This window comes from Diceros bicornis, chromosome 2, assembly GCF_020826845.1.
Source record: "Diceros bicornis minor isolate mBicDic1 chromosome 2, mDicBic1.mat.cur, whole genome shotgun sequence".
In the NCBI taxonomy this organism is placed as follows: Eukaryota; Metazoa; Chordata; class Mammalia; order Perissodactyla; family Rhinocerotidae; genus Diceros; species Diceros bicornis.
Genome location: NC_080741.1, coordinates 53,771,529 through 53,797,827, shown reverse-complemented (window position 1 = coordinate 53,797,827; position 26,299 = coordinate 53,771,529). Strand labels below are relative to the sequence as shown.

Here is a 26,299-nt window from a genome sequence, read left to right as displayed (position 1 = left end):
GCCGCTGCCAGTTGCTTCCCGAGCCGCCGTGCCGCTTCTGGGTCTCCGCGTCCTCTCCATCGTGCTCGCCGGGCCGCGTCATGGAGGGCTACCATAAGCCTGACCAGCAGAAGCTGCAAGCCTTGAAAGACACGGCCAACCGCCTGCGCATCGGCTCCATCCAGGCCACCACGGCGGCCGGCTCGGGGTGAGTGCGAGCGCGGGGCCGGGGAGGGGGCGCCGGGCCCGGCGGGGCTCAGGCGGGGTGGGGGAGCCGTTCCTGGCGGCCGGGCACGCCAGCTCCGTGTCGCGCTGCACGATGGCACCACGAGGGAGGCGGCCGGGGGCGCGGTCAGATGGCGGAGACGTGCGCTCCCTAGGGCCCGGCCGGCCGGGAGGCGCCTTCCGCTGCGCCGCGCGCCCTCGGCCCGGCTTCCGCCCGTGGGCCTCGGCTCCCGGGGCGCGCAGGCCGGCCTGGCCCTCGCTAGTCTCCGGCTCCCCGCTGCCCTATGGCGCGGGAGGCGCGGCTGGTGAGTCGCAGAGCCAGGTCTCCGGCCATGCCGGGGAGGCCACCATTATCGCTCTCTCACTGAGAGCCAGGCCCTGGGCCGTGCGCTCTGCACGCGCGGCCCTGGTGACCCCTTCCACAGGCTGAGTGGGCGCTGAGTGGGGGTAACGTTGCACCTTGTGGATGGGGAAACCGAGGCTCCGAGTTTGTCAGTTGCCCAAGGTCCCCACGGCGGCGAGAGCTGGAATTTGAACCCAAGCTGCCCAACACGAGAGCGCCTGTTTTAACCCCTCATCTTGCAGGGAGACTGGGGCCCGGCCTTCTCCCCCCCCTTCCCTTCGCCGCCTCACACACCTGCCACTCTTGGGTTGGGGGCCGTGTTTGGATCACGGGACTGCTGAGACACCAAGTGAGGAGAGTGGGGAGGAAGATGGCCACGTGGATGCAGAACCCTGGCACCCGGCGTAAAGGGGATGTCTAAGATCTGACCAGGGGCTGGAGGCGGGCGTTGGGGGTGGAGAGGAGGGGAGACTTGGAAGGGTAAGAGAACCAAGGACCAGTCCCAGGGGCCTAGCTGTGGGAATGCAGCCCTTGGAGCAGAGCCAGCCGCTAGGTGCACTTTCCCCATGGCCCATGCGGGACGCCCATCCCCCAACATTCTGCCTCCGCCAGACCTTCTGGCCCAGAAGGTGGAGAAAGGCTGCAGCTGATCCCGAGGAGCCTCCTCTGAAGGTGGCCAGAAGCAGGCACAGTGGTAATAACAGGGGCCGCCGTGCAGCGGGATGCTTTCAGTGCGGTAGCTGAGAGAATCAGCTGTGAGTTACCTCAGAGGCTGTGTCCCACTCTGTAAAATGGCAACAATAGTAGCTCCCGCACACTGGGTGGTTTCAAGGATTCGAGCCCCTCCCTTGGGGCCTGGCGTGAGGCTGAGGAGACAGCAATGTGCTGGGTTCATGGAATGATTTTGAGAGGACTGAGTGGGGGGTGATTTCTTAGAAAAATGACAAAATTCTAGCTTCTGGCCAATTTCATACAGGATATATTATTAATAAGTAAATCTCTCTTTTTTTTTTTTAAAGATTTATTTATTTATTTTCCCCCCAAAGCCCCAGTAGATAGTTGTATGTCATAGCTGCACATCCTTCTAGTTGCTGTATGTGGGAGGCGGCCTCAGCATGGCAGGAGAGGCGGTGTGTTGGTGCATGGCCGGGATCCGAACCCCGGGCCGCCAGCATCCGAGAGCGTGCACTTAACTGCTAAGCCACGGGGCCCACCTCTAAGTAAATCTCTTTTGAGCTTCAGGGTGGGTACATATGCACCCGTTGTACCTGTAAGACACCCGGTTCTCAGAAGGGATTAGACCTCTCCTGCCAGGCCATTTCCCTCCCACGCCACCCCCATGCACACTTGGACACGTTATCTCTGTTGCACTTATATCAGACTTACCCGTTGTGTGGGGCATCCCCAGCACCCAGCTTACTTTCCGTGTCACCTCCCCCAGCCTGGCACACCATAGGTCTGCACGCCCTGTATTACTTGCTGGCTACTACTGGGTCCTCTTTCCTTGACCATTTCAGGGGGTCATTCACCCTGCAGGGCCTCGTTGAGCCCTAGTGTGTGCTAGAAGTTGTCTAGCCAGGCTCCTGGCTAGACACAGCAAGTTACCCAACTAAATACTGTTACACATCTGAGCATATAGCCTTACAGGGCTAGGTGAGACCTGCAGACTATTACAGGGTCAATAAGCAGCCACATAGGTATCCCTGGGGTGACAGAGCATCCTTTATTGCTAATATTGTCTCCTGCATTCTGAGAATAACCCTGTGAGATAGATGCTGTTATTATATGCACATTTTATAGGTGAGGAAACTGAGGCTAGTGTGTTAAGTGTCTGGCCAAACTAGTCATTGGTGGCTGTTCCGTGCTGCCCAGTGAGAGGCTCATGTTATCAGGAAGACTTCTTGGACAGGTGGGCAGCACCAGGCTGCAGAATGGAGAGAAATTGGAAAGGGGGAGGTCAGTTGCAGTGATGGTGGATATCAGTCAGTTTGAAAGGCACTTGGCAGGAAATGAGATAACATTTACAACTGTAGGGCAGCTCCCAAAGGGAGGGGCTGTTGAGTGGGTCTTCTGGGTCTTTGTTAGGTGGTTAAACTGATTTCTATGGAGAAAGATACTATGTGTGGCCACAAGAGTGACACCCAGGTTTACACTGTAATGCCTTAGGCAGGAACTCACTGAATTCAAAAAGTGTCCATTTGCAATAAGGAAAAAAGAGAGTGTAAAACGCAGTTATTCCTGTGTGTTTGTGTGTGTGTATAAAAGATACAGGAAAGAAATACTTAGAAAAAGTTATTTTTCAGAAGAAAATAACATTGCTATGCAACCTTGTCACAAGAGAGATTTTGAAAGGTGTGTGCCAAGAGGTATGTGTGGGCACAAAAACTGTCAAAGGAAGACTTGACACCAGGGCAGTGTTCCGGCCCCTGGAGGTTTGTTTTGAGGCCCACCATTCCCTGAGGCCCTGGCCCAATTTGTGTGGCAGTCACAGCCAAAGTGACCATCCTGTCAGGATGTTCCCTCTCTGGGGGAGCTTACAGTCCTGGGGGTGGAGCAGCACTTTGGTCAAGTCTTTTCGTGGTCGCCCACAGAGGCTGGACTCAGACATCTGTCAGTGAGGACCGAAGCCGTAGGGTTCAGGATTTGGTGAAGTCCTGTGCCATCGCTGACACCGTGTCAGTGGACTTCACCAGGCCCCGGGGAGTGAGTACACTGGCCTCTGTCGGCGGCTGGCCTGGTCTGGAGGGACAGCCCTCACAGAGGGCTCTTTGTGGAGGCAGCACCCACAGTGGCCGCAGCTTCTCCTGGGTCATCTCCCTCCACGTGCTGAGGGGGCTGTGGCAAGGGTCCAGCTCATCCAGGCTTTAAACAAGTGAAACCCGATGGCCTTGTCACAAGTGGCCTGGCTGGTGGTGAAGATTTCATAGTTCTCACTGACCGGGGCTCGACTGTGGCATTATCCAGACAGTGCTAAGTGTCATCTGAGGACACGATCAGAAGCAGGCCTGAATCGGGGAGGGGCGGGCTGTACTTTTAGCAAGTCCCCAGGGCTGTGACCCACAGTGTTGGGGAGCGTTCCCCGGGCACATAATGTCTGCCCAGGCCTGGCTGGTGGGCACAAGGAGACAGGAATCTAATGCTGGCTCTGTTCTGAGCAGCTATGCCCTTGTCAGAAAGGCCCTTCCCATCTAGGGCCTCAATTTCCCCCTCTTTAAAGGAGAAATTCATAGATAGGTGGTTTTCAAACAGGGTCCCTCAAAAGTGGGCCTGGAGGAGCAGAGTGAGCCATCTCTGGGGTCCTGCCCCCTGCTGTTGTGGGTTTCACAGCCTGGTGTCCGTGGGACTTGGAAGTAGCTGGAAGTGCATGCCTCTCCCAGCTCTGGCATTTGGGAATGCCTCGGCTGAGTGCCCAGAGGGACCCTCCATGGCCCAGGCCCTTTGGGTCTTTGGCCCCATGTATGCCCAGCCTGTCTGGGCAGAAAACCACTGCCCCGGCCTGCTTCTCCATTTGGGTTGCCTCCACCCCAGCCTGGCCTGACTGAGGCAAGAGTGCAGCCCGTTGAGATTGCCCCAGCAGCAGTGTTTCCCAACTCAGGGTGAAGACACCTGGCTGTCCTGGAGTGACTCAGTTCTTTGCCTGAGTGACCTCTCAACTCAGCAGGGCTGGTGGTCAGTGTTTCTTGAAGGTGGGAACCAGGTGCAGCCCCCTGGTTAGGGTCTGGCTGAGACGTTCTCGTGGCCTCTGTGAGCTCTGACCCCTGGACTTCGCTTCTTTAGGCAGGCCTGTTGTCACTAGAGCCCGGTCCCACAAAATCAGGAACTCCTTTATTGCCACAGACACAGCTCTCTGCCCTGGATGCCCAGAGCAATCTCTGAGGGCAGGGGCCTGCCCAGAGCCGGGTCCTGAGGCAGACTCTGTGCTCGTGCCCTGAGCAGCGAGGCAGGGTCCACTCAGAGTGGGGTGGGCTTGTGGGAGCTGGGTGATTCCACCAGCAGTTGGGTCTGGCTGACCGGGCCACACTGTTTGGGCTTCTTGCTCAGAAGTCAGTTGCACTCATGGCCTGGACGTAATCTCTGAGGGCTGCGCAACCGGGCAGGGGAGTGTGGACACTCGAGAACTTCCTCTACAGGACTCACACCACCTTTTTCCTCCTTTTAAAAAACAAATCTTTAACAGCTCTGTTGAGGTATAATTTGCAAATCATAGCATTTGCAAATTATACAGTTCAGTGGCTTTTAGTAAATTTAGTAAATTAACAGTGATTTACAATAAGTTTTAGTGGATTGACCACATCCAATTTTAGGACACATCCTCACCCCTAAAAGACCCCTCATGCTCATTTGTTCCCACTTCCACTCCCAGCTCCTGGGCAACCACGAATCTACTCTCTGTATCTGTAGACTTAACTCTTATGGACATTTCATATGAGTAGAATGATACAGAATGAGGTCTTTGGGGTCTGGTTTCTTTCTCTTAGCATAATGTTGGGGAGGTCATCCGTGTTGTAGCATGAATTAGTATTTTTTTTTTTATTGCTGAATATTCCATTGTGTGGATATACCACATCTGGTCATCAGTTTCTCTTAGCATTTTGCTTTTGTCCTGGCTCTTCTGATGACAGACTGTGTCACCTTGGCAAGTTACTTCCCTACTGTGGACCTTAGTGGTCCAGTCCTCAAAATGAGGAAGAGGTTAGATTTAATCTGTGATGTGCTAAGAGCTAATATACTGAGCAATTGCCATTTTTCTATGCACTGTGCTAAGTTATGTGCACACACATGACCTCATTCAGTCAGGTTCTGTTACCATCTCATTTTCACAGTGAGGAAACTGAGGCTCAGAGAGGTCACATCCCTAGAGTCTCGGAGCCAGGATACATCATTTTTTCATTTGTGCCCTTTGAGCCAGGTGCTGTTCAGGCCCGAGAATACAACAGTGAAAAAGCTCCGAGTCCGTGCCGTCATGGAGCTTGTGTTGCAGTAGGATAGACAGGCAATAAATAGCCACAGGTGGTGGCAAGTGTGAGGGAGGGGAAGAAGAGGTACTTTAGAGAGTTTGGTTAGGGAGGGCTTCTTGGAGGAGGTGACATGGGGCAGAGCTCTGGAGGCAGTCTTTGTGGACAGGAGCCAGCTCGGGCTGTGCAGGGAACACGAAGAACACGGACTACTTCTGAGGTTCACTTCTGCCCTGGCATCCTGGGATTCTCACCTGATAATTTTTTAAAAAATAAATATATGCCTAAAAAAGAATATAAATAATGTACTTATGTTATAAACAATGAACCTGTGTGTACCTACCACCAGGCTCAAGAACTAGGACATTACAGCACTTTAGAAACTCCTGGGTGTCCCTCTGATCATCCTCATATCCCTCTTCCCCCCGAAAGAATTACATCCTGAATTTTGCATTATCATTCCATTGTTTTTCATATAGTTTTATAACATTTGTATGTATTCTTAAACAGTATGGTCTTCTCTCCTAAACAGATCCTTCTGCAGTGTGCTTTGTTCACACGTATTTGTGAAATAACGTTGATGTTGGATCTGTGTAGTTCACTCGTCTCACTGCTCATAGTATTCCATTCTGTGAACATATTGTGATTACTCTATTCTATTGATGGACACATGGGTGGCTTCCAGGTCTGGCTGATGCAGACAATGTGGACACTCCCGGGTGTGTTTCCTAGAGCGTGCGTGAAGCACACATGGATGTTTTGCTGTGGGTATGTGCCTGTGAGTGGAGTTGCTGGGTCTTAGGGAATGTGCATCTGCAGCTACTGATTTGGTTTCTTTTTAATAGAGTTAAAAGATTACTTGGGTTTTCTATTTCTTCTTGAGTCAGTTTTGGTAAATTATTTTTTCGTAGACATTTTCCTGTTTTAAAATTTATTTGCATCAAGTGTTCAGGGTATTTTATCGTCTGTTCTTATGTCCCTCCGTTCATTTGTAATATTTCCCTTCTCTTTTTCGGGACCTGCCTTGTGAAAAGTTTTCTAAATTTTTAGTCTTTTTTTTTAAGAACTAACCCTTGGCTTTGATTTTCTTAAATTGTATTTTTGCTTCCTATTTCATAAATTTCTGTTATTTATTATCTTCTTTCTCTGTCTTTGAGCTCACTCCATTTTTCTAACTTTTTCAGTTGGATCTTAGCTATTGGTTTGTTTGTTTTTTTTTGTGAGGAAGCCCGACCCTGAGCTAACATATATTGCCAATCCTCCTCCTTTTTGTTCCCCCAAAGCCCCAGTAGATAGTTGTATGTCATAGTTGCACATCCTTCTAGTTGCTGTATGTGGGACGTGGCCTCAGCATGGCCAGAGAAGCGGTGCGTTGGTGCGCACCTGGGATCCGAACCCAGGCCGCCAGTAGCAGAGCACACGCACTCAACCGCTACGCCGCGGGCCGGCCCCTTAGCTATTCGTTTTCAATTCTTCTGTTTCTTACTTTCTTCTTTGGGCCCTTATTTCTTCTCCATAACAAGTTTTTCTTTGTGTTTTAAGCGTTGAGGATCGCCTTAGTGAGGCTGTTATCCATGCTTGGCCTCCCTGGTTTGTTCATTTATTGAGAAACCTTGTGACTCCTGGTGATTCAGGCCCAGTGTGTGTCCTTCGAGAGAGGGGCTGTTTTTGAATGGAATTGGCGGCTGTTACCTCTTGCTAATGGCGAGGAGCCAGCTAGCGGGGTGAGGGATCTTCTCGGCACTTTTCCTGCAGTGAAACTGTGAGCAAGTGGAGTGAGTGCTAGGGGAGATGCGAGAGACCCTCCTGGTAAGGGAACCGCTGGAGGAATGTGTGTCCTCCCCTAGGTGGGGGGCGTCTTTGAGAAACTTAATTGATTAAGCTCCTAGCATCACCTTCATAGACTGAACTACTTGGGACTGTAAGTAGACTGTTCAGGCCAAGGCAGGGTTTTTGAACAAAGCTGTAACCCCCGTGCATCACCAAGAATCGGATAAAGTACCCTGCAGCCCCCCAGCCCACCCCACCCCCACCTGTCTCTAGCCAGTTTGTGTGTGTCCATGGGTGTGTCATACACAGTGCCATGGGATGGGGCCTCCACCAGCAGTTGTGCCCCCAGAGGAGGCCAGGTTTCAGGACAAGCTCAGGCCCTGAGGCCACAGACTCACGACGTTTTCTGCCCTGAAGGCCTTCTAGTAGGTTGAGCTTAAAAGTAACTGCCTCCTGTGTGCGCAGCACTTCACAGTTTACAGAGCCGCGTCTCGATCCTTGGCTCATTCTTCCCTCCTGCCTGCCCCCTGGTCGGTGGGGGTCACGGTCCCAGCCCACCGATGAGGAGTTGGCGGCACGGAGAGATTTGGCATCTGTCCTCCTGCAGATGGTGGTGGCTGATGGTGACCTGGGCACTTGAAACTCATCATCCTACTGGGACTCCTGGACCTACCCCACACCCCCAGCGTCCTCATTTACCAGTGGAGAAGCTGAGCCTCAGGGAGGTGGGGCACTTGCTCAAGTCAAACAGCACGAGTGGCGCAGCCTGTATCCCCACCCCGGGCACTTTGCAAAGGGAGTTCCTTGAAAGCTCCGGGGTGGAATGGGGCGGACACTGGCCCCTAGGACCCCCTTATTCTGTGTGCTTTTACGTGGTGGGTGTGAAGATAGGGCCAACAGTGTGGCCGGACACAGGCTTTGGAGAGAATAAAATATTGCAAGCTCCCCCTCTTCATGGGCCTAGCAAGGAAGGGTTAAAATCAACTAATTTTCGACTTTTGGAGTCGCTCTGTGCTGACCTCTCCCTCCCTCCACGTCCGCTCAGCCTGGGCTTGGGCTCACTTCCGTCATGTGCAGAAAGTGGTTGTGCCTCGCCATTTATCCCTTCCAGGCAGCCAGATGGGAATGTCACCATGGGATTACAAGGTGGACAGGCAGGCGGAGCCCTGCACCTGCCTGCTTTCGCCTCGGAGCAGTTTCGCCCGCTGTCTACCCCGCCTTCCCCCACTCTTCTCATAACAGGGTCAAGACTTTTGACACAGGATTCCTCTGGGATGGGGCTGCCCTTGAGGCAGGAAGGGCAGGAGGTCAGGCCGACCGGTGTTGACGGGTGTCCTCCAGCTGAAGCTGGGCACCAGGAACAAGGGAGTGGGGTCTTCCCAGGCAGAGGCAGGTTTCTCGTTTACATTTCCTCACCTCCCTCTTCCAGGTCTAGTGTCTTTCCCCATCCACGACCAGGAGATCATAGAAATGGTTAAGTATAAGATGACTGTGTACTGGGAATGTGGCCACTAAACCAGCATGGACAGTTCTGGATTTCCCTACTAATGTGTCTGTGCTGGGAGTGACTCACCCCTAACCCAGTGGGGGGCCAACTGCAGGGGAGGAGGGGGGCTCCCGTGAACTCCAGGTGTTGCATGTGCCCTTGGGTTTGGCATTGGGCATGTTTAGGGTGAAGGATTTCAAAGAGCAGGTCAGAGGGCTGCGCTAAGCTGCATGGAGCGGGAGGCGGGAGGCATGAGACCTGAGGCTGACGTCTTAACAAAACTGTGGAGCAGAGGGCTTCAGGGTGAGCCAGGATCACAGCATGTCCCTGCAGGAACCCCAGCCTCTGCCCCATTGCTATAGGCGGTGGCCGGGTTAATCAAGTGGGTCCTCAGAGACCTGAACTTGAACAAGTCTCATCTGTAAGGTGTAATCCTTGCACTTTCCATTGTCATTTCCTTTGCCCAGTAGCCATTCAGATAACTGTGAAATTATTAGAACAAGAGGTTTAAAAAGAGAGGACCCTTTGACCCCAGCACTCCAGGCTGGAAGGGCAGGCTCTTGCTCCTCCTCAGCCCTTGTCACAGGCAGAAGGGATTTTTATTTTTACATGATTGTAGCCTTTGTAGAAGATGAGATTGTGTGTTTTGCCTTTTAAAGTCTGCACAAAAGCATGGTTCCAAGTGGCAGCACCAGCCCCCAGTGCCCATTAAAAAAGCTGCCACGCAGCCCGATGATGCTATTGGAAAACCCAAAGTCCTGCTTTCCAGACTCCCAAGCCCGTGTGTTGAGGCTGCTGGGAGGTTTATGGTAATTCCACGAGCCTCGGTCCCTTCTCCCTGCCCGTGGACTCAGAAGACCAGCGCCCCTGGGGGCCTGGGAGGGCAGGGTGCCCCTCACAAGTCGGTAGAGTCCTGGGCAGTCCCACTGGGACGTAGCTCACTGGTCAGTCGAGGGGCCACCGCTCTCAACTGCTGAATCCTTATAACTCCTGCTAGGAGCCACGAGGTGAGAGCTGGGCTCCACCCAGCACCAGCCACCCCCCAGCCACAGTGCTACCTTGTGCTGGGTCTGCTGTGCGTGGTCTCCTGGACCCCTCCTTCTTTCTTATTGTAGTCCAGCCTCAGAATTTTTCAGTTGCCATGACTCTGAGGGTTGGACCGTTGGCCCCTGGGAGGGTGTGACCGTTCCTGGCACCCACTAGCTGGCCCAGACCCCAAGCTGCCAGCAGTGGCCTCCTTGAGACCCTGTGCAACCCTCCCAGGGAGCAAGAGCATGTGGCTCTCTGATAAGCCAGGCCTGTGACTCCCTGGGACACGCACTCCCAGGTCCCTGTATACGGGCCTGGGGTGAGCCCTGTAGGTCAGGGTCTAGGGCCGTGATGCATGTGTTGTCTCTCTCCTGGCCACAGCCACCCCACGTCATGCTGCAGCGCCGCGGAGATCATGGCTGTCCTCTTTTTCCACACGATGCGCTACAAGCCTCAGGACCCCCGGAACCCTCACAATGACCGCTTCGTGCTCTCCAAGGTAGGAGCCCAGCTGCCCACCACTGACCACCCTTCGCCTGGGGTTGGGTGTCGTGTAGGCCCTGGAATGGTGAGAAGGTGCTGGCAGCGAGTGATCTCCAAGGAGACCTCCCCTGGTATAGGCCCAGCCCTGGCCCACCCTTCCCAGGCTCCTTCTCCCACCAGCCTGGCCCGGTCCAGCCCCTCCCTTGGTGTCTTGCTCTGTGCTGACCCAGCTGGTAAACTTAACCCAAGTTAAGGAATAAATGACTGAATTAATAGGGGACAGTGGAAATGACCTGCGGGGTGTTGTGCCCATGTTTGGTGTTGACAGGCAGGACTCGAGTCCAGGTCTGGGGTGCAGCTTTGTGGCTTTCTGCACGTGTCTTTCAGTGCTGTGCCAGCACCCCCGAGGCCATGGCTTGCTCCCTCAGGAGTGGTGGTGTGCCGCAGCAGGGTTTGGGATGGGGGACCCTGTCCTGCCCCTCCTGCGTGAGAATCACAGCCACAAATCACCATGCCACGAGCCTCTGAGATCCACCTGTACCCAGGCCTGGCCCCGTGGCCTCTGGTCTCCCGGGGCAGGCATCAGAACTTAGAAGTCTGTCCAAGTCTGCTCACATGCCAGAAACCAGAGATTAGCGCGGCCGGCTGCCTGCTGGGGTTTTGGCCTCGGCCGGCCTCACAGCTGTGCTCCTCCTGCACCTGTCCAGGGCCTGCCCGGCCTTGGCTGTGGGAACTCCGGGCTGGAGAGGGATGAAAGGAGGGAAGTGGCCTTCACTTGCTTCCTGCCCTGAAATGGATACCTTGGGCAACAGGCTTGGCCGGGCCCTGGTTTCAGTGTGTGGTGGGAACAACCCCTAAGTATCAGCTCCCATCTTACCCCCTCCACCGTCCATCCCCTGGCAGGGCCACGCAGCCCCCATCCTGTACGCAGTCTGGGCTGAAGCTGGCTTCCTGCCCGAGGTGGAGCTGCTGAACCTGAGGAAGATCACCTCCGACTTGGATGGGCACCCAGTCCCGGTAAGCGCATCCTGCCAGGAGCCGCACAGGGCTGTCTCCACTTCCTGTTTCCCAGGGCAAGTGGAAGGGGGGCCCGGCGCCCACTGAGGCGCCGAAGGGGTTGAAAGGTGGAGGAGTGTGATGAGGAGAGGAAGGAAAGAAGTGGGTGTTTGGGGGGCCCGCTTTATGCACCCCAAGCTGGTGCTGAAGGGCGGGGCTTTTCGAGGCCCCCCTGAGGGCACTGAGGGTCGACTGCAGGGAAGCTCTCTCCCCAAGTACCAGACAGCCAGCTCCCCTTCCCTGCTTGGCCTCCCTGGCCACATAGACACAGCCCAGGAGAAGAGGTTCACCAGGGAGTCAGTAAGGAGGTCGCAGCAGGATGCTGGTCACGGCCCAGTTTGCTCCCCAGGGTGCTAATCCCTGCAAATGTTTGGAGTTCAAGGGTTACCGTGAAAACTATCACTTCCCCATCTGGGCACCTACTCAGGCCAAATGTTCTGTCAGTTTTGTCATGAATTTTCCCCACCACTGTGTGAGGTGGATGATGTGGGCTGCATTTACAGAGGAGGGGACTGAGGCCCAGAGGGGTACAGTCTGTGGCCTGAGATCACACAGCTCCCTGGGAGCAGAGCTGGGATTTGAACCGCCACACCCACAATTACTGCTATATGAGAATGAGAAGTCACGCTCACGCTCGGGGTGGAGGCCGCCCCGGGGGTGGGCCTTCTGCAGACCCACCCTACACCCTGGGTCTCGTGGGGGTGTGGCTGCTGCAGCTCCCGTGGCCAGGAGGCCAGGATCCTGGGAGGCGAGTTGGGGAAACACACTGCTTCCTCCTCTGCCCTGAGAGTGACTGTGACCCTGTTATGGCAGAAACAAGCTTTCACCGACGTGGCCACTGGCTCCCTGGGCCAGGGCCTTGGAGCTGCCTGCGGGATGGCCTACACGGGCAAATACTTCGACAAAGCCAGGTAACACTCCCACTCCCCACCCCCAGCCTGGATAATTTTGGGAGAGGTCTTCAGTCACTCAGCCTTAACTGCAGCCCCCAGGTACCTCCTCTTGCCTGACTGGGACTGAGTGGGAGCTGAGTAACCGTGCATGTGTGGCCTGAGGCTGGTACTGTGACCTGCCCCCTTTTCAGATGAGGAAATAGGCTCAGAGGAGTGAAGGGACCTGCCTGGAGTCCCTTGATAGTGACTGGCAAGGCCAGGTTTGCACCCAGAGCCCATGCTCTCAACCGCATGCACTTTGGCCAGAGTGCTTTAGCTGATAAGTTCCTGTGTCACCCCCAAGCCCGGTGCCTGGACCCTGGAAGTCTCAGAAAGCCCCACCCCCCAATGTCTGAGACTAAGTGCCACAAGGTCAGGCCCAAGCTCCTTGCCTTTATCTTGGGAAAGGAGAAGATTGTGTTCGGGGTGGTTCTTGGGCATCCCTGATCTCTTCAGCATCAGTGGGGTAGAAGCAAACTGGAGGGATTGACCTGCGGAGAGTGAGTGAGCAGCCTGATCAGAGGGGTTTGCAGCTCCAGTACCAGGGGTTTTGGAGGAGAACCCTCCTGAGGCAGATTTCAGCTGCAGAGCTGTCTGCTGTGGGCAGATTTGGCCTGCAGACAGGTCACTTTATTGGGCAAGGGAGGAGTGTTGCCTGCAGACTGTTAAGGGAAGTACTTGTCAGAGGGTTTCTTCAATCCTTTACTGTTGGGGGCGCTGTACTCTGTGCTCGGTGCTTTATCGGGTCTCACCTTGATAAGCCCCCTATGGGCTGAGTGGTGCATGAGTACAATTACCCCTCTCACAGATCAGGGAAACTGAGGTAAGATGCTTGCTTAGTGGTGGGGGCAGGATTTGAACTCAGGGCGTGCATCCAAAGTCTCCACATTCAGACCCCAGGCTGCTCTAAGGGACCTGAGGGAAGCCCTGTGGGTAGGACACTTCCTAGAGGAGGGGCTGACGGAGCCTGACCTGCAGGTGGCAGGAAGGCCCAGCTGTGCAGCCGGTGGCTTCCCTACTGCCCCACAGTCCACCCCACTGGCAGGAGAAGGGCCACAGCCAGGGCAGTCAGGGGGTGTGGTGGTGACTGCAGCCCTCTGAGGACCGGTGGCTGCAAGGAGCCTGACTGGATGCTCCTCATTGAGCACCTACGATGTGCAGGCCGATCTGAGGGGAGGGGTCTCCTGAACTGGCTCTCCAGGAGGTGGGCTGGGGCCATGAGGCCTTCCAGACCCTGTCAGGCCAGTGTCACCTGGAAGCATAGCATCTGCCTTCAGCCCCTGGCTGGGCTTTGGGGCCAGGCTCGACTACACCCAGAAGTGATTCACCATGAAGTGAAGAATGGGATGTATGTTTAAGAGTATTTTATTTGGCACAACACCAGAGATGTGAGTTAATTATTCCCTACAGTTGCTTCACATAATTCCCTGTGAAGGGTCATTTCCTGACCCTAATATAATGGAACAGGCTGGCGTAGGGAGAAGGGGTTTAGCTGGATTCCCAGCAGCCAGGGTTGGCTAAGGCTCAGGCCCTTGAACTGTACCTTGAGAGGGTTGCGGGGGGCATCAAGGGAATTATCAGGCCATGCAGGCTCCTAGAGGTGGCATCCGGATAGAGCAGATCTGGCCTCCAGTCACAGCTCTCCAGCCATCAACCAGGGAGCATACATCAAATTGGCACTCTTTTCATTTCTTTTTTAAATAATTTTTGGGAGGGATTATAAAATACCTACTCATCTGAAAAATAAAGTATTAAAAAGAAGTGAATATTTTCCTTATTCTTAACCACCCCCTCCTGCTTTAAATCTCACTAACAATGTATCATATTTCCTTCGTGTTATTATGAGGAAAAACTTACAGATTTGTAATCTTAGTATGACACAATTTTATATTCTGCTTTTTAGAAACATCTAAACAGCATGAACGGTTTCTCATGTTAACTGTCGAGAGCTAGTGTCAATGATTGCATAACGTTCTGTGTTATGGATCTGCTGTAACTCATTTAGGCGGTTCTGTGGTTGGACATTTCAGGTGGTTTCCAAAATCTCTGCAACAAATGTCGACCCTCTATTTAGGGTCCCTTCTCTTCATGGTAGTTCATGGCTGTGGGTATTTGCAGCCCCCCACCCCAAATCTAACAGCTTCAGGCAACACAAAGCCTCAGGGATTGTCCTGGCTTCTGCAGTGCCCACTTTCCTGTTCACAAGCCTCCCCAGTGTCTCCTCATGACCCCAGGACGTCCTCCTGACCTGAGCCCATTGGCCTCAAAGGGCCAGCCCTGCCCCAGGTCTGGAAGCCTGAAGCTATGCTGGAACTCCACTCTTGGCCCCAGTCTGACTTCCGTGAAAGTGGATGTGGGGTTGGGAAGGCAGCCAGTCTGCTTCCCTGGAATCTTTCTGGGGAAGTCAGTTCCCTGCAGGCCTCTTTGGCTCAGCCCCAACAAGCCGGTCACTTTCAGGAGCTGATGTGCCAGATCCGACCCCCTGCAGTGTCTCTGGGCCCCCTTGCAGAAAAGCTTGAGGACAGGCTGCAGCCTCAGATAGGCCTCTGTGAGTGTGGCCCTGGGACCTTCTGCTCCTGGCCAGGGAACTAGTGGCCTGCCTGCTGGAGGCCACAGAAGGGAAGGCAGTGGGCAAGGGAGGAAGCAGAAGCCCTGCCTGACCTGCTGGCCTGCAGAGGTGCTGAATCATGCTGACCGCGCCGTAGCTGTCTCCGCCTCTTCTCCAGCTCCCCGCTGCCTTGGCCCTGCATGAGGAGGCCTGGAGGCCCGAGCCGCTCAGCTGCAGCCAGCTCCAGGGCCGTTTCCCGAGGAGCAGGGCAGCTGTGTCCTCTCGGAGCCCATCCAGGCACCAGCCTCGCTGCCTGGGCAGGGGAAAGGAGCATCTCCGAGTCCTGCCGCTCCTCCCCCTGCATGTTTGTTCCTAGACAGCAGGAAGTGGATAGCCCGGGCTGGGCTGTCAGACCTGGGTTTGAATCCCTGCTCGGCTACTCCCCAACTCTGTGACCTTCAGACAAGTCCCTTGACCTTTGAGCCTGTTTCCTTGTCTGTGGGTTTTGGGAATAACAGCTGCACTTAACCTCACGGAGAGGGTTACCCAGCACAGGGCCCCGCACCAGCCCTGCCAGAGCCCCTGGGTACCATGGGCAGCCTGTGATAGGGTTATTGTGTCTATGCCTGTGGTCATTGCCCCTCAGCCACCCCCAAGCTCCGCATCTCCAGGGTGGGGGTCAGAGCCCCTGAACTGGTCTCCCTGCCTCTAGCCTCACCCTCTTGCCTACAGCCTCCCCGAGGCCAGGGAGGGTTCTGTTCACTGGGTAATTTATCCCAGTTCGCTGCTCTTTTTACCGTATCAGGCTGCCTTTGAATTGATCATGGGTGCCTGTGCTGAGGGCAGGACAAGGCCCCTGGGGTGGAGAAGGTCCAGGCCCTGCTCCAGTCTTAGGCAAGAACCAGCCTTAGAGCCCATCCTGTGAGGCACCTGTCCCCACCATGGTCCTGGTCCTCAAGTCCTCTTGTTAGTGCTCACTCTTTACCTGAGGCCTTGCTCTAGGATGCTGCCTGGTGGCGCATCTCGGCCTCCCCAGCCTGGCTCCTCTGAGCAAGTCCACAGGCCTCCCCAACACTCCTGGTTCCTGGGAGGGTGGAGAGAAGTGGGTCGATCCCTGCAGCAGGTGGATCAAGCCCCTCCCACCCAACGAGAGTAGTTCACCCCACTTCACTTTACTTGTGCCCCCACAACCCCCGATTTTCTGGATCTTACTGACCAGGCCCCGGGATTTGGACTTGGGGTGGGCAACGGGACCTGCCGGCTCTGTTGCACATCTGTTGCACGTCGGGTGTAGCTGCTCCTTTCCCCAGAGAGCAGGCTCTTCGGAGGGATGGGCTGGGAGCACGGTGGGGGCCGGCCTCAGACCCGCCCCCCTTATCCACAGCTACCGTGTCTTTTGCTTGCTGGGAGACGGGGAGCTGTCCGAGGGCTCTGTGTGGGAGGCCATGGCCTTTGCTGGCATCTACAAGCTGGACAACCTCGTCGCCATTCTTGATATCAACCGTCTGGGCCAGAGCGACCCCACCCCGCTGCAGCACCAGATGGATGTCTACCAGAAGCGCTGCGAGGCCTTCGGGTAAGTACCATCACCTTACAGATCCTCACTTTGTCCTGGGTGAGGCAGGAGGAGGTGCCCAGTGTGGACCGGGCTCACTTAGGGAGGCTAAGGGACAGGTAGGGTTTGAACATCTGTCCAGTGGCCACCTCCTATGCGGGCCCCAGCCAGCCTGGGGAGGAGGAACAGGCCCCTCTCCTAGTGAAATGGTTGTGAATTTAGAGTCATGTGTTACAAAACAGGGTGGTCCATCTGGGTGAGTGTCATCCAGAGGGGCCCTCGCCCCGAGGGACCCAGGCCCCCAGGCTCAGCCCCAGCTGAAGACACTGTGGAGGACTCTCAGCCGGGGCCTCCAGAGCCGCCCTTTGTAGAGTCGATGACCAGGGAAGGTCGAGGTGGAGTTGCAGTCCCTGATTACCCAGCAGATACGGGGTTGTTATCTCTGGTGACTGACTTACAGAGGGAGAAAGTGAAGAGAGGAGACATTCTCTCTGTTGGGCAGAGAGGGAAACAGTCACAAAGTGTCTCAAGGGCCTGCCCAAGGCCACATCGGGCTGAGGACTTGGAGTATAACTCCGATAGTGTCCCTGGGTCTGCGTCCATAACATGTGGCTCTGAAGCCAGATTCCTTAAGTCCTGGCTCCATCACTAACTTGCTTTGTGACCTTGGGCAGGTTACTCCACCTTCAGTGTCTCAGTTTACTTGTCTGTAAAATGGGGGCAACAGCGGTGTCCACCCTGGGGGTTGTGGTGAGGCTTAAACGGGTTACTAAGTGTCATGCTTGGCCCAGTGCCTGCACAGAGTGGGCACTCGTACGTGTTAGCTGCTATTTTTATCCTATTAATATGACGAAGAGTCCCTGAAAGGATTGTCTTAAAGAGCAAGGTTGCCCTGCCCCAGCTCCTTCATCTAGATGTTTGCCAGCACGGCTCATTTTATGCAAGGTTCTGGCACCACATCCAGCTTCTGTGGGGTGATCAGATGTGTCTCCTAAATAAAAATTGGGTCAAAAAATTCATCAAGAAGCTAACAGCAGACAGATTCCAAACCCGGTGCATTGTCCCCAAAGAAGTTTTCAGTAGGAAATGAGTAGATCAGGAAGGAAAGAAACAATAAATGAACTAAGCTTTGCGTTACTTAGGAAAGTGGAGGAAAACTTGCTCAGAGGCAAACAAGAGGAAGTAAAATAATATGAAAAGAGAAAGAAAAGAGAAAATAAAACCCACATTGGAAACAGAAATGTTTTGGGCTTCCCAGCTCCTCCAGCTCTTTCCAGATTGCAGCTGTGCAGTGGAGCAAGGGCAGACCTTTCCCTGGGACCCTCCTCGGGGTCCTGGGGCATCTGGCCCTTGCCCGTCACTCTCCCCTTTTCTGTCCCCAGCTGGCACGCCGTCATCGTAGATGGACACAGCGTGGAGGAGCTGTGCAAGGCCTTTGGCCAGGCCAAGCACCAGCCAACGGCCATCATTGCCAAGACCTTCAAGGGCCGAGGGATCACAGGTCTGTATGCATGAGCCTGCCTCCCCACCCCCACCCCTGGGACTGGGCCCCATGGCTGACTGGGGAGGCATATCTCTGAGGTCCTGTGTCTGGGGAAGTGCCAGCACTTTGCTGCCTTACTGAGGGTACTCGGGCCTAAGAACGAGGAGCAGGAGACTGTGCTCCCTGAGGTGACTCAGTGGTCAGCGTGGCTGAGCCAGGATTCAAACCTAGGTTGGACTGGCCTCAGCCAAGGGGCACATACAGGCAGGAGAAGAGGAGGGCCTTCAGAAGGGCCTGTGGGTAAGGAGAAAGGACACTGGTGTGAGTCAGTCCCCCATGCCCCCTCCCTGGCTGGCATTTGCAGAGCATCCTTAACAGCTCCAGCTGTCTGCCCTGAGCTGAAGGGCCGATGCAGAGAGCCCAGGAGAACCTGGAAAGACCTAGGCTCTCCCTAGAAGGTGCACGGGGTGCCCCTCAAGCAATGTGTAGGTAGAGAGCCTGGAAGGGTCTGGAAGATGGTTCCTGCGCTAGACCTGAGAGCGACGCAGGCATAAGTCACTGCCCAGCACTCAGAGGAGGCTCGAGACCCCTTGGGCAGAGATGGCCATCGCCCATTTTAAAGATGGTAAAATTGGGTCTAGAAGTGGTCGGGAACCTTCCCAGGGACACGGAGTCTGGGGCACTAGGGGACCTAACTGCAGGCCCCAGGCCCACTTTGCTGTGCCATGTGCCCTGGCTGACCACCTGCCCGCCCCATGGTCATAGTTCCCCGGCCTGCATGGACTCAAGGCAGATGAGGATGTTCGCTGCTGTCTGGGAGCAGGTGCACAGTTCTGGGCGCCTTCCAGGAGGGGTGGACATCCAGGAGAGGACCCCGGGGTATTGTCACTGCCTCAGTGCTGTTGCCTGGCACTGACCCTCAGATGTTACCACCAGGCGAGATCTGGAAACCTTTTCTGGTTCTGGGGGTTTCTGGGGGTCTGCAGGGCTGCTGGGTGCTGCCTGAGAGGGTCAGTCCTTGGCTCTGCCCGGGCTGTGGTGACATCTGAGGTAACCTCGGAGGAGAGGCTCTTAAGCCTCGTTGGCACAATTCCTCAGATGTCACCATACAGCAAGGCACCACGGAGGGACATGCCTGGGTGCCTACAGAGCCTGCTGATGCCTCAGGTGACCTTGGCAGTGCTCACCCTGCTCTGGGCCCACCTTCCCCTCTGATGGCTTCCTCTCCCAACCCATTCAACAAACTGAGTGGGATTTCTACAGCAGATCCCTCTCTGCAGGTGGGGAGGTGACACAGGAGAACGGGATGGGACGATCTGCCCACACACGCTCCCCTCCCCACTCGGCTGTGAGCTCCTGGAGGACTGGGTGGCTATTCAGTGGGTGCCAGGCATGTGGAATCCTAGTCACCACGACCCTCCTTTCCCAACCCCCATGGTGCCCAGTGCAGGGCTCTGCTTGACTGTGACGTCATTCCTTTCCTTTCCCTCCAGGGAGGCCCACTGGCCTGCCCTCAGCGGGTAGAGAGCCAGGCCCTGGAGCAGCCTCTGGGCCCTCGGGAAGCCTCCATTTCACCTGGCCCTCCGCCCTCCTCCGTTGTACCCGCAGGGATAGAAGATAAGGAGTCTTGGCATGGGAAGCCCCTCCCCAAAAACATGGCTGATGATATCATCCAGGAAATCTACAGCCAGATCCAGAGCAAAAAGAAGATCCTGGCGACACCCCCGCAGGAGGATGCCCCCTCAGTGGACATCACCAACATCCGCATGCCCACCCCACCCAGCTACAAAGTTGGGGACAAGGTACACAGTTAGGCCTTGCTTTTCTGGTTTGGCTGGGGTGGGGTAGCCATGGTTCTCAGGCTCCCTGAGGCTGGGGCCAAGATGCACCTCTGGAGAGCTGGGAAAGGGAGGAGAGGATTAGTTGGTGGTGAGAAGGAACCCTGAGGTGTTGCTCCTGCCAATTCCTTCATGGGGATAGCCAGCTCTGGAATTATTTACCTGCAGAGGCTCAGAGAGGGCAACGGCCTTCCTCACAGTCACACAGCAAGCTACTGGCAGCACTGGGATCAGAGCTCATAGCTCCCGAGTCCCCCCATCCCTGGTCTTTGAGGGCCTTGGCCTGAGCTCAGGACTCCCCGATGTCTGGCCTGGCAAAGGCTAGGCAGGCCCATCCTGCTCCAAGGCCCTCCCTCGTGTGAACCCACGTCAGGCTTTCTGACTCCCAGGCCCTTGGTGTATTCCCATGCCAAGTGGGGTGAGTACACAGACCTTCGTCACAGGGGAGGGGAAATTGAGGGTGTTAGGACATCTTTCACAGCTCAGACGGCTCATAGCTGGGCTGGGGACAAGGTGCTGCAGGGAATCCCACGACATTCATCGTAGTTCTCGTGGGCAACCTTACAGAAGTTACGCTTCCACAGGACCCGGTGTTGTTGGGCTTCCTTTTTCTGCCCCTATTTTTATCCTTTTCCTCCCTAAAAGCTATGCCCCACAAACGGCTGAGCAGGGCTCCAGGCCACATGCTCACCACAGTGCTCAGAGCCTTCCCGCTCTCCACCCCACAGATAGCCACCCGCAAGGCCTATGGGCAGGCCCTGGCCAAGCTGGGCCACGCCAGCGACCGTGTCATTGCCCTGGACGGGGATACCAAGAATTCCACCTTCTCAGAGATCTTCAGAAAGGAGCACCCGGACCGCTTCATTGAGTGCTACATTGCCGAGCAGAACATGGTGGGTGCCGGGGCAGGCAGGTGGGTGCAGGGCCAGTCACAGCCTTGGGCTGGGGTCTGAGGGGGACAGGGGTAGGGCTGAGTCCTCCTGATCCTTTGGGCAGCTACGTTGGCAGTGCCGGGTGCCTGCTGTGGGTCAGCCCAGGGATGCTGCAGGAACAGTTAGGACCCAGCATTGATCCGTGACCTCAAGTGACCACAGTAGTGAGGGAGGGGTGTGTATGTGTGTGTGATGCCCAGGTACAAATGTACTGGATGAGCGTGTGAATGGGGAGCTGAGCGGGCTGCAGGTGCACACAGGACATGCTGCACATAGGCCAGGCGTGGTGGTGAATGGGCCTTCTCTGGGGGTCAAGGGCCTTCCAGGTGGAAGGGCGGGCACAGCTAGGAGGCTGGAACATGGGTCTAGCAGCCAATGGGTCTGCCGAGCCCCTTTTATGCACAAGGCCCTGGCCCCACCACACTGAGGGATGCAGAGATGAGAGAACTCTGCGGTCCCCTGACCTGCACATAGAGGTTAGCAGCCTCTTGTCAGGAACTGAGGTTGTGAAATGAGGAACTAGGTTTTGTCCTGTTTTTCAAAATATCCTTTCCTTCTGGCCAAAGTTCTTCCTCCAGCTGAGCCTGAAGTCTCCCTGTGGCTTCTAGTCTTGGCAGCTGGAGGGTCCAGACTGAACTGGGGCTGGCAGGGGGCTGGGGAAGGAGGACTCATGTCAGGTGGCGGGTTTCAGAGCCGTGGAGGAGGTGGCCAATTCGGAACCAACGCCTGCTCTTAGTGCTTCTGGGCCAGGGATTTGGGGCCTGGAGCCTCCAGGGGCAGACGGGGGGGTTGAGAGGACTGGTCTCTGCAGAGGCCTTGGGGCTGGCGAGGGAGGTGGGAAGGGGGACTTGCAGATGCCTGGGAAAGATGAACCGTCTATGCCCAAGCTTACTAGCCTGCTGTGTGAAAGGCTTTGCTGGTTGCTAGAAAAAATGTTCCCCACGAAAATAATTTTAAGAGAACTTTTGAAATGGTTATTTCAAGTTAAAGGAGTTCACTGTTTGGAAACAGACTGCAGAGGCCATGAGTGCACAGAAATCTCTTGCATGGGAGGAAGAGAATTAACAGTTACTAGGATGATAGACCCCTTCCCTCCCACCCCCCAAGAGGTGGCCTCAAGAGGGGTCCTGGGCTCCCTGGCCACCCTCTCCCTCCTCTTTGGGGCTGACGCTGCCCAACTCTGCCCCTCAGGTGAGCGTTGCCGTGGGCTGTGCCACACGCGACAGGACAGTACCCTTCTGCAGCACTTTTGCAGCCTTCTTCACACGGGCCTTCGACCAGATTCGCATGGCGGCTATCTCCGAGAGCAACATCAACCTCTGCGGCTCCCACTGTGGCGTGTCCATCGGTGAGTTGAACCGGGGCCAGGATGCTTCCACCTGCAACTTCCCTTGGCTTTGGACCAAGAGGCAAGGGGGCGGGGCCAGGATTCCATTCCACGAATGGGGGTCTGACTTCAGCGTATCCTTTCCCACACCCCAGGGGAAGACGGGCCTTCTCAGATGGCCCTGGAAGATCTGGCCATGTTTCGATCAGTCCCCATGTCAACTGTCTTTTACCCAAGCGATGGGGTGGCTACGGAAAAGGCAGTGGAATTAGCAGCCAATACGAAGGTTGGTCACATGGCTTTTCTTTCTTCTGCTGGCAGCTGGCTCTTCCCTAGAGGGACAGGATGGGAGGCCAGCATGCAGGCACAGAGCTGGTCATCCACTGCCCCAGAGTGGTGTCTCCTAACTTTGCCTCTGGTGTTTGCAGCTTGTAGAAGTTAGACCAGGAAAAATGAAACATACACCACCCTTCCTGCTGCGTGGCAGACATTGCTAATGGATCACCACACTTTCCCCACTGAGAATCCTGGCAGTCCCTGCCAATCTGGCAGTTGACGCCTATCTGCCCTCCCTGGGTTGGGTTCTCCAAGACAGAAAGAATGAGTTGAGCAACATGGTCTTGACCAAGGGCCATGCTGCCATAGACCAGAGTGCCCCGTGGTTCCTGTTCTCAGCCTGATGGAGTAGCCCCACTTTGGAGGCCAGGCTACCTGATAGAAAAGTCATTTTCTGTCTGGGGCTTGGTGCTGGCAGAGTTGTTGGGCTGCTCTCACTCAGGAGGAGTGTTCAGAGAGGTACACACTGCAGAGGACAAGAGGGTCCTTTTTCCTGCTAGAGGAGCAGCCAGCATGAGGTGACTCAGACACCTCCATGGGGACGACGGGGTGGAGGTTTGCAAGTGGGAAGTGACGGCCTTTCTAGAAAGATTCCGCTCTTTGAGGTTGGATGTGCTACATTGTAATCCTCAGTTATTCTGTTTCGTTCCAGGGCATCTGCTTCATCCGGACCAGCCGCCCAGAAAACGCCATCATCTATAACAACAGTGAAGATTTCCAAGTCGGACAAGCCAAGGTCAGTGCAGTTCAGGCCCCAGGAGATCCCATAGAGCGAGCCTGAAGTCGGGGCCCACCCCAGGCCACCAGTCCCTGAGCCTCACTGCCCCGTGTCACCCCCAGGTGGTCCTGAAGAGCAGGGATGACCAGGTGACTGTGATTGGGGCTGGAGTGACCCTCCACGAGGCCTTGGCCGCTGCTGACCTGCTAAAGAAAGGTGAGGAGGGAGGGACCCAAAAGGTCTGAGATCGGGCGCCGGCTGTGTGTGAGGTCTTGGGGGTGAGAATTTCATCTAATTGAATGGTGACAATAGTAATAAAAGCGACCCTTTGAGCCTTACTGGGTACCTAGCATGCTGCGAAGTCCTGGGGCTGCAGTGGCCAGTCCCTACCCCGGGGGCCTAGAGTTGAGGTGCCTCAGCATGGTGGTCAGATCAGAGGCCCTGGAGCCTGCCAGTGGGGCTTGAATCGCCACTCAGCTGGACACTCGTTAAGTTATTCAGCATCACTGTGCCTCAGTTTGCACATCCATAAAATGGAGATATTGTCACCTTCCCCGTGGGCCTGTCCTAAGTATTTAATAAATGTGACCAGGCATTATCATTATTATTGTGAGCTCACAGATGTTAGCTGCTGATACTATAGGGGAGACAGGCATTAGCCTCCACTATAATAGAATCACAATAGATGTCACATCTCAGCTGTGCTGGGCACGAAGGAGAGGGTGGACGTGGGCGTCCTTGGGAAAGTGACCTCAGATGTGAGTAGGAACTGATGAGCAAAGTGGCCCAGGCAGAATGAAGGGCGTGTACAGACTCGGAGGAGGTGGAGTAGGGAGCCAAGCAGGAGCAAGATGGGCTGGAGAAGCCAGGGGAAGCCCAGCCCCATCTGGATGGAGATCCAGGGGATGGTGTGAAGCAGCCACAGCAGAGACTTATCCTTCTAGGTCATTCTGCTGGGTCCTCACCTGACCTGACCCCTCATGCCTGTGGCCACAGGTCCCTTTCCCATCACCCCATAAGCCTTTGCCTTAGATCAGACCCATGGAGCTGTCCCCTCTGGCTTCCCTTTCATCTACAAAGGTATTTGGGAGGATGAGGAAAGCTTTGCACTCGATGTTCTTTGAGAGTCCCAAGGCAGAGACCCCATGGCCCAGGGCGTTAGGGAAAAAAGAGGGCACTCCTCTCTCTTCCCTGAGACCAGATGCTCCTAAATCAGGCCAGGGAAGGCTTCCTGGAGGAGGTGGGTACAGACTGCCAGAGGACAGGGGTGTCCTGGATAAGCTGAGGGAGGAAAGAAGCTACCAGGGGTCGGCAAGCACAAGCTTGATGGGAACAAGGGGACAGCTGGTCCTCCGCCGGACAGGGACAGGCCGCAGGCTGAGCTTTAGCTGTGTGACAGCTCTCAGGACACCTCCACCAGGCCCACACCCAGGGGGTCTGTCAAAGGGCAGACCCCCAGAGCCCAGCCCCTTCCCCTCAGCCCTGTCCCTGCATCCTCTCCCCTCACAGAGAAGATCAACATTCGCGTGTTGGACCCCTTCACCATCAAGCCCCTGGACAGGAGACTCATTCTCGACAGCGCCCGTGCCACCAAAGGCAGGATCCTCACGGTGGAGGACCACTACTACGAAGGTGACGGTCTGGGCCAGAGAGCCAGGGGCAGATGAGTCAAGAGGGTTGGGGGGCGCAGGGCCGCAGTCAGAGGGCTGGACATCCTTCTTTATCCCAGCTCCCAGAGGGCAGCTGCAGCCCAGGAAACCCAAAGCTGTCCCTTGGAGCTGCTGGGACTTGGCCTCTTAACAGGGCTCAGGCTTGGCCTGGGGACCCAGTGATCTTTCAGCTGCTAAGAATGGCTCCTTGGAGCCTTTGCCACCCAGGAAGCCAGTGGGGATTCCAGTCTCACTGCTAAGAATGGAAACATGGCTTGTGTCCTGGAAGTAGTTGCAAGTTAAGGCTATTGTGCGGAATCAAACTGGGAGAGTCACACAGAATTTCTGTTTTTCATGAGTCCTTCACAAAGCAGCCGTCCATAAGCACATACAACCTTCCTTTCTCCCCAGAAGAGATGGGCCTAGACTCTGGGGTCAAGTGCAAAGGCTAGTCCACAGATGACAGCTGCCCAGAGGATGGTGTTAAAAACGATTCAGAGGCCACATTTGGGCTTATGAAAAAAAATGAGTACCATGACTGATTGGTGATGTCTGCTCTGGCTACAGGCGTCGGGGGAGGGTGGTGGTATGTATGTGCCGTCTCTGCCATTCTTGGGTTAGGGAATAAACTAGAGACTGGCAAAGGGTCAGGGAGGCAACCAGGGGCTCTGGGGACCTACCCACGGCTCACCCTGAGGCTGCCTCACCTGACGCACCTCCTTTCCTTTGCCCAGGTGGCATAGGTGAGGCAGTGTCATCTGCAGTAGTGAGCGAACCTGGCATCACTGTCACCCGCCTGGCTGTTAGCCAGGTACCAAGAAGCGGGAAGCCTGCTGAGCTGCTGAAGATGTTTGGCATTGACAAGGACGCCATTGTGCAAGCTGTGAGGGGCCTCGTCACCAGGGCCTAGGGAGGGTATCAGACGTAGGGCGGGTGTTCTACACATTCCTGAGAGAGTCTGGCAGAGGGGATCAAAGATGTACTGAGAGGAGTGGTAAATATATGTTTTGAGAAAAATGAATCAGCCCTGAAATGTTTTTTCTTTGATGTGGATGCAGCCAGTGGTGGTTCTGGGAAAGAAGGGTGGAGGGAGCATTAGGGACGTTTGTTCCCTTGGCTCTGGGCCTACTCCCCCAGAGAAAGGGGATCACCCAGACGTGGCCCTAAGGGCAGGAGCAGGAAAGTTTCTCCTTTGAGTTGGATCCTGGATGGAGACCTGGCGCGGGCTGCTGGCGGCCCAGGTTGGGCACACAGGGTCCGCATTTGTGCTGGGTTTCTGCTGACTCACTAGGTCAGACACAGCCGTGGAAGAATGAGCCCTTTGGTCCAGCTGGCAAGGCAGGAGAGTGCTGGGAACTTTCCGGGGGGCTGTCCTCAGGGTCGGGGGTCCTGCTCTCTCCCCTACAGCCTGAGTCTGAGAAAGGAGGTGCCCTGCCCCTACCCCCTCTGGGAACTGAGAGGGACAATGTCGGCAGCAGGGAGGGGCCCAAACTGTTGAAGCCCCTGTGTGAGCTGGGGCTGCTGTAACAAAATACTAGAGGCCGGTGGCTTAAACAACAGAAACTTATTTCTCATGGTTCTGTAGGCTGGAAAGTCCGAGGTCAAGATGCCCACCGATTTGGTTTCTAGTGAGGGCCCACTTCTGGCTTGTAGAT

General features: G+C 55.5%; 1 protein-coding gene across 1 annotated transcript; it reads left to right on the top strand.

Annotated features, from left to right (window-relative positions):
• Positions 1-25,665, top strand: TKT (transketolase). Its single transcript, XM_058561158.1, has 14 exons — positions 1-187; positions 10,169-10,286; positions 11,174-11,287; positions 12,140-12,237; positions 16,191-16,382; positions 17,744-17,862; positions 19,453-19,646; positions 20,411-20,575; positions 21,806-21,962; positions 22,097-22,227; positions 22,930-23,013; positions 23,118-23,211; positions 24,505-24,627; positions 25,379-25,665. The coding sequence occupies exons 1-14, from the start codon at positions 81-83 to the stop codon at positions 25,552-25,554; spliced, it is 1,872 nt and encodes a 623-aa protein (XP_058417141.1). The 5' UTR covers positions 1-80; the 3' UTR covers positions 25,555-25,665.
• Positions 25,666-26,299: the final 634 nt, after the last annotated feature.

Coding starts and splice junctions, on each gene's coding strand:
- TKT (XM_058561158.1), top strand. CDS start 81: ATGGAGGGCTACCATAAGCCTGACCAGCAGAAGCTGCAAGCCTTGAAA. Junction 16,383..17,743: donor AAGCGCTGCGAGGCCTTCGG/GTAAGTACCATC, acceptor TTCTGTCCCCAG/CTGGCACGCCGTCATCGTAG. Junction 17,863..19,452: donor CAAGGGCCGAGGGATCACAG/GTCTGTATGCAT, acceptor TTGTACCCGCAG/GGATAGAAGATAAGGAGTCT.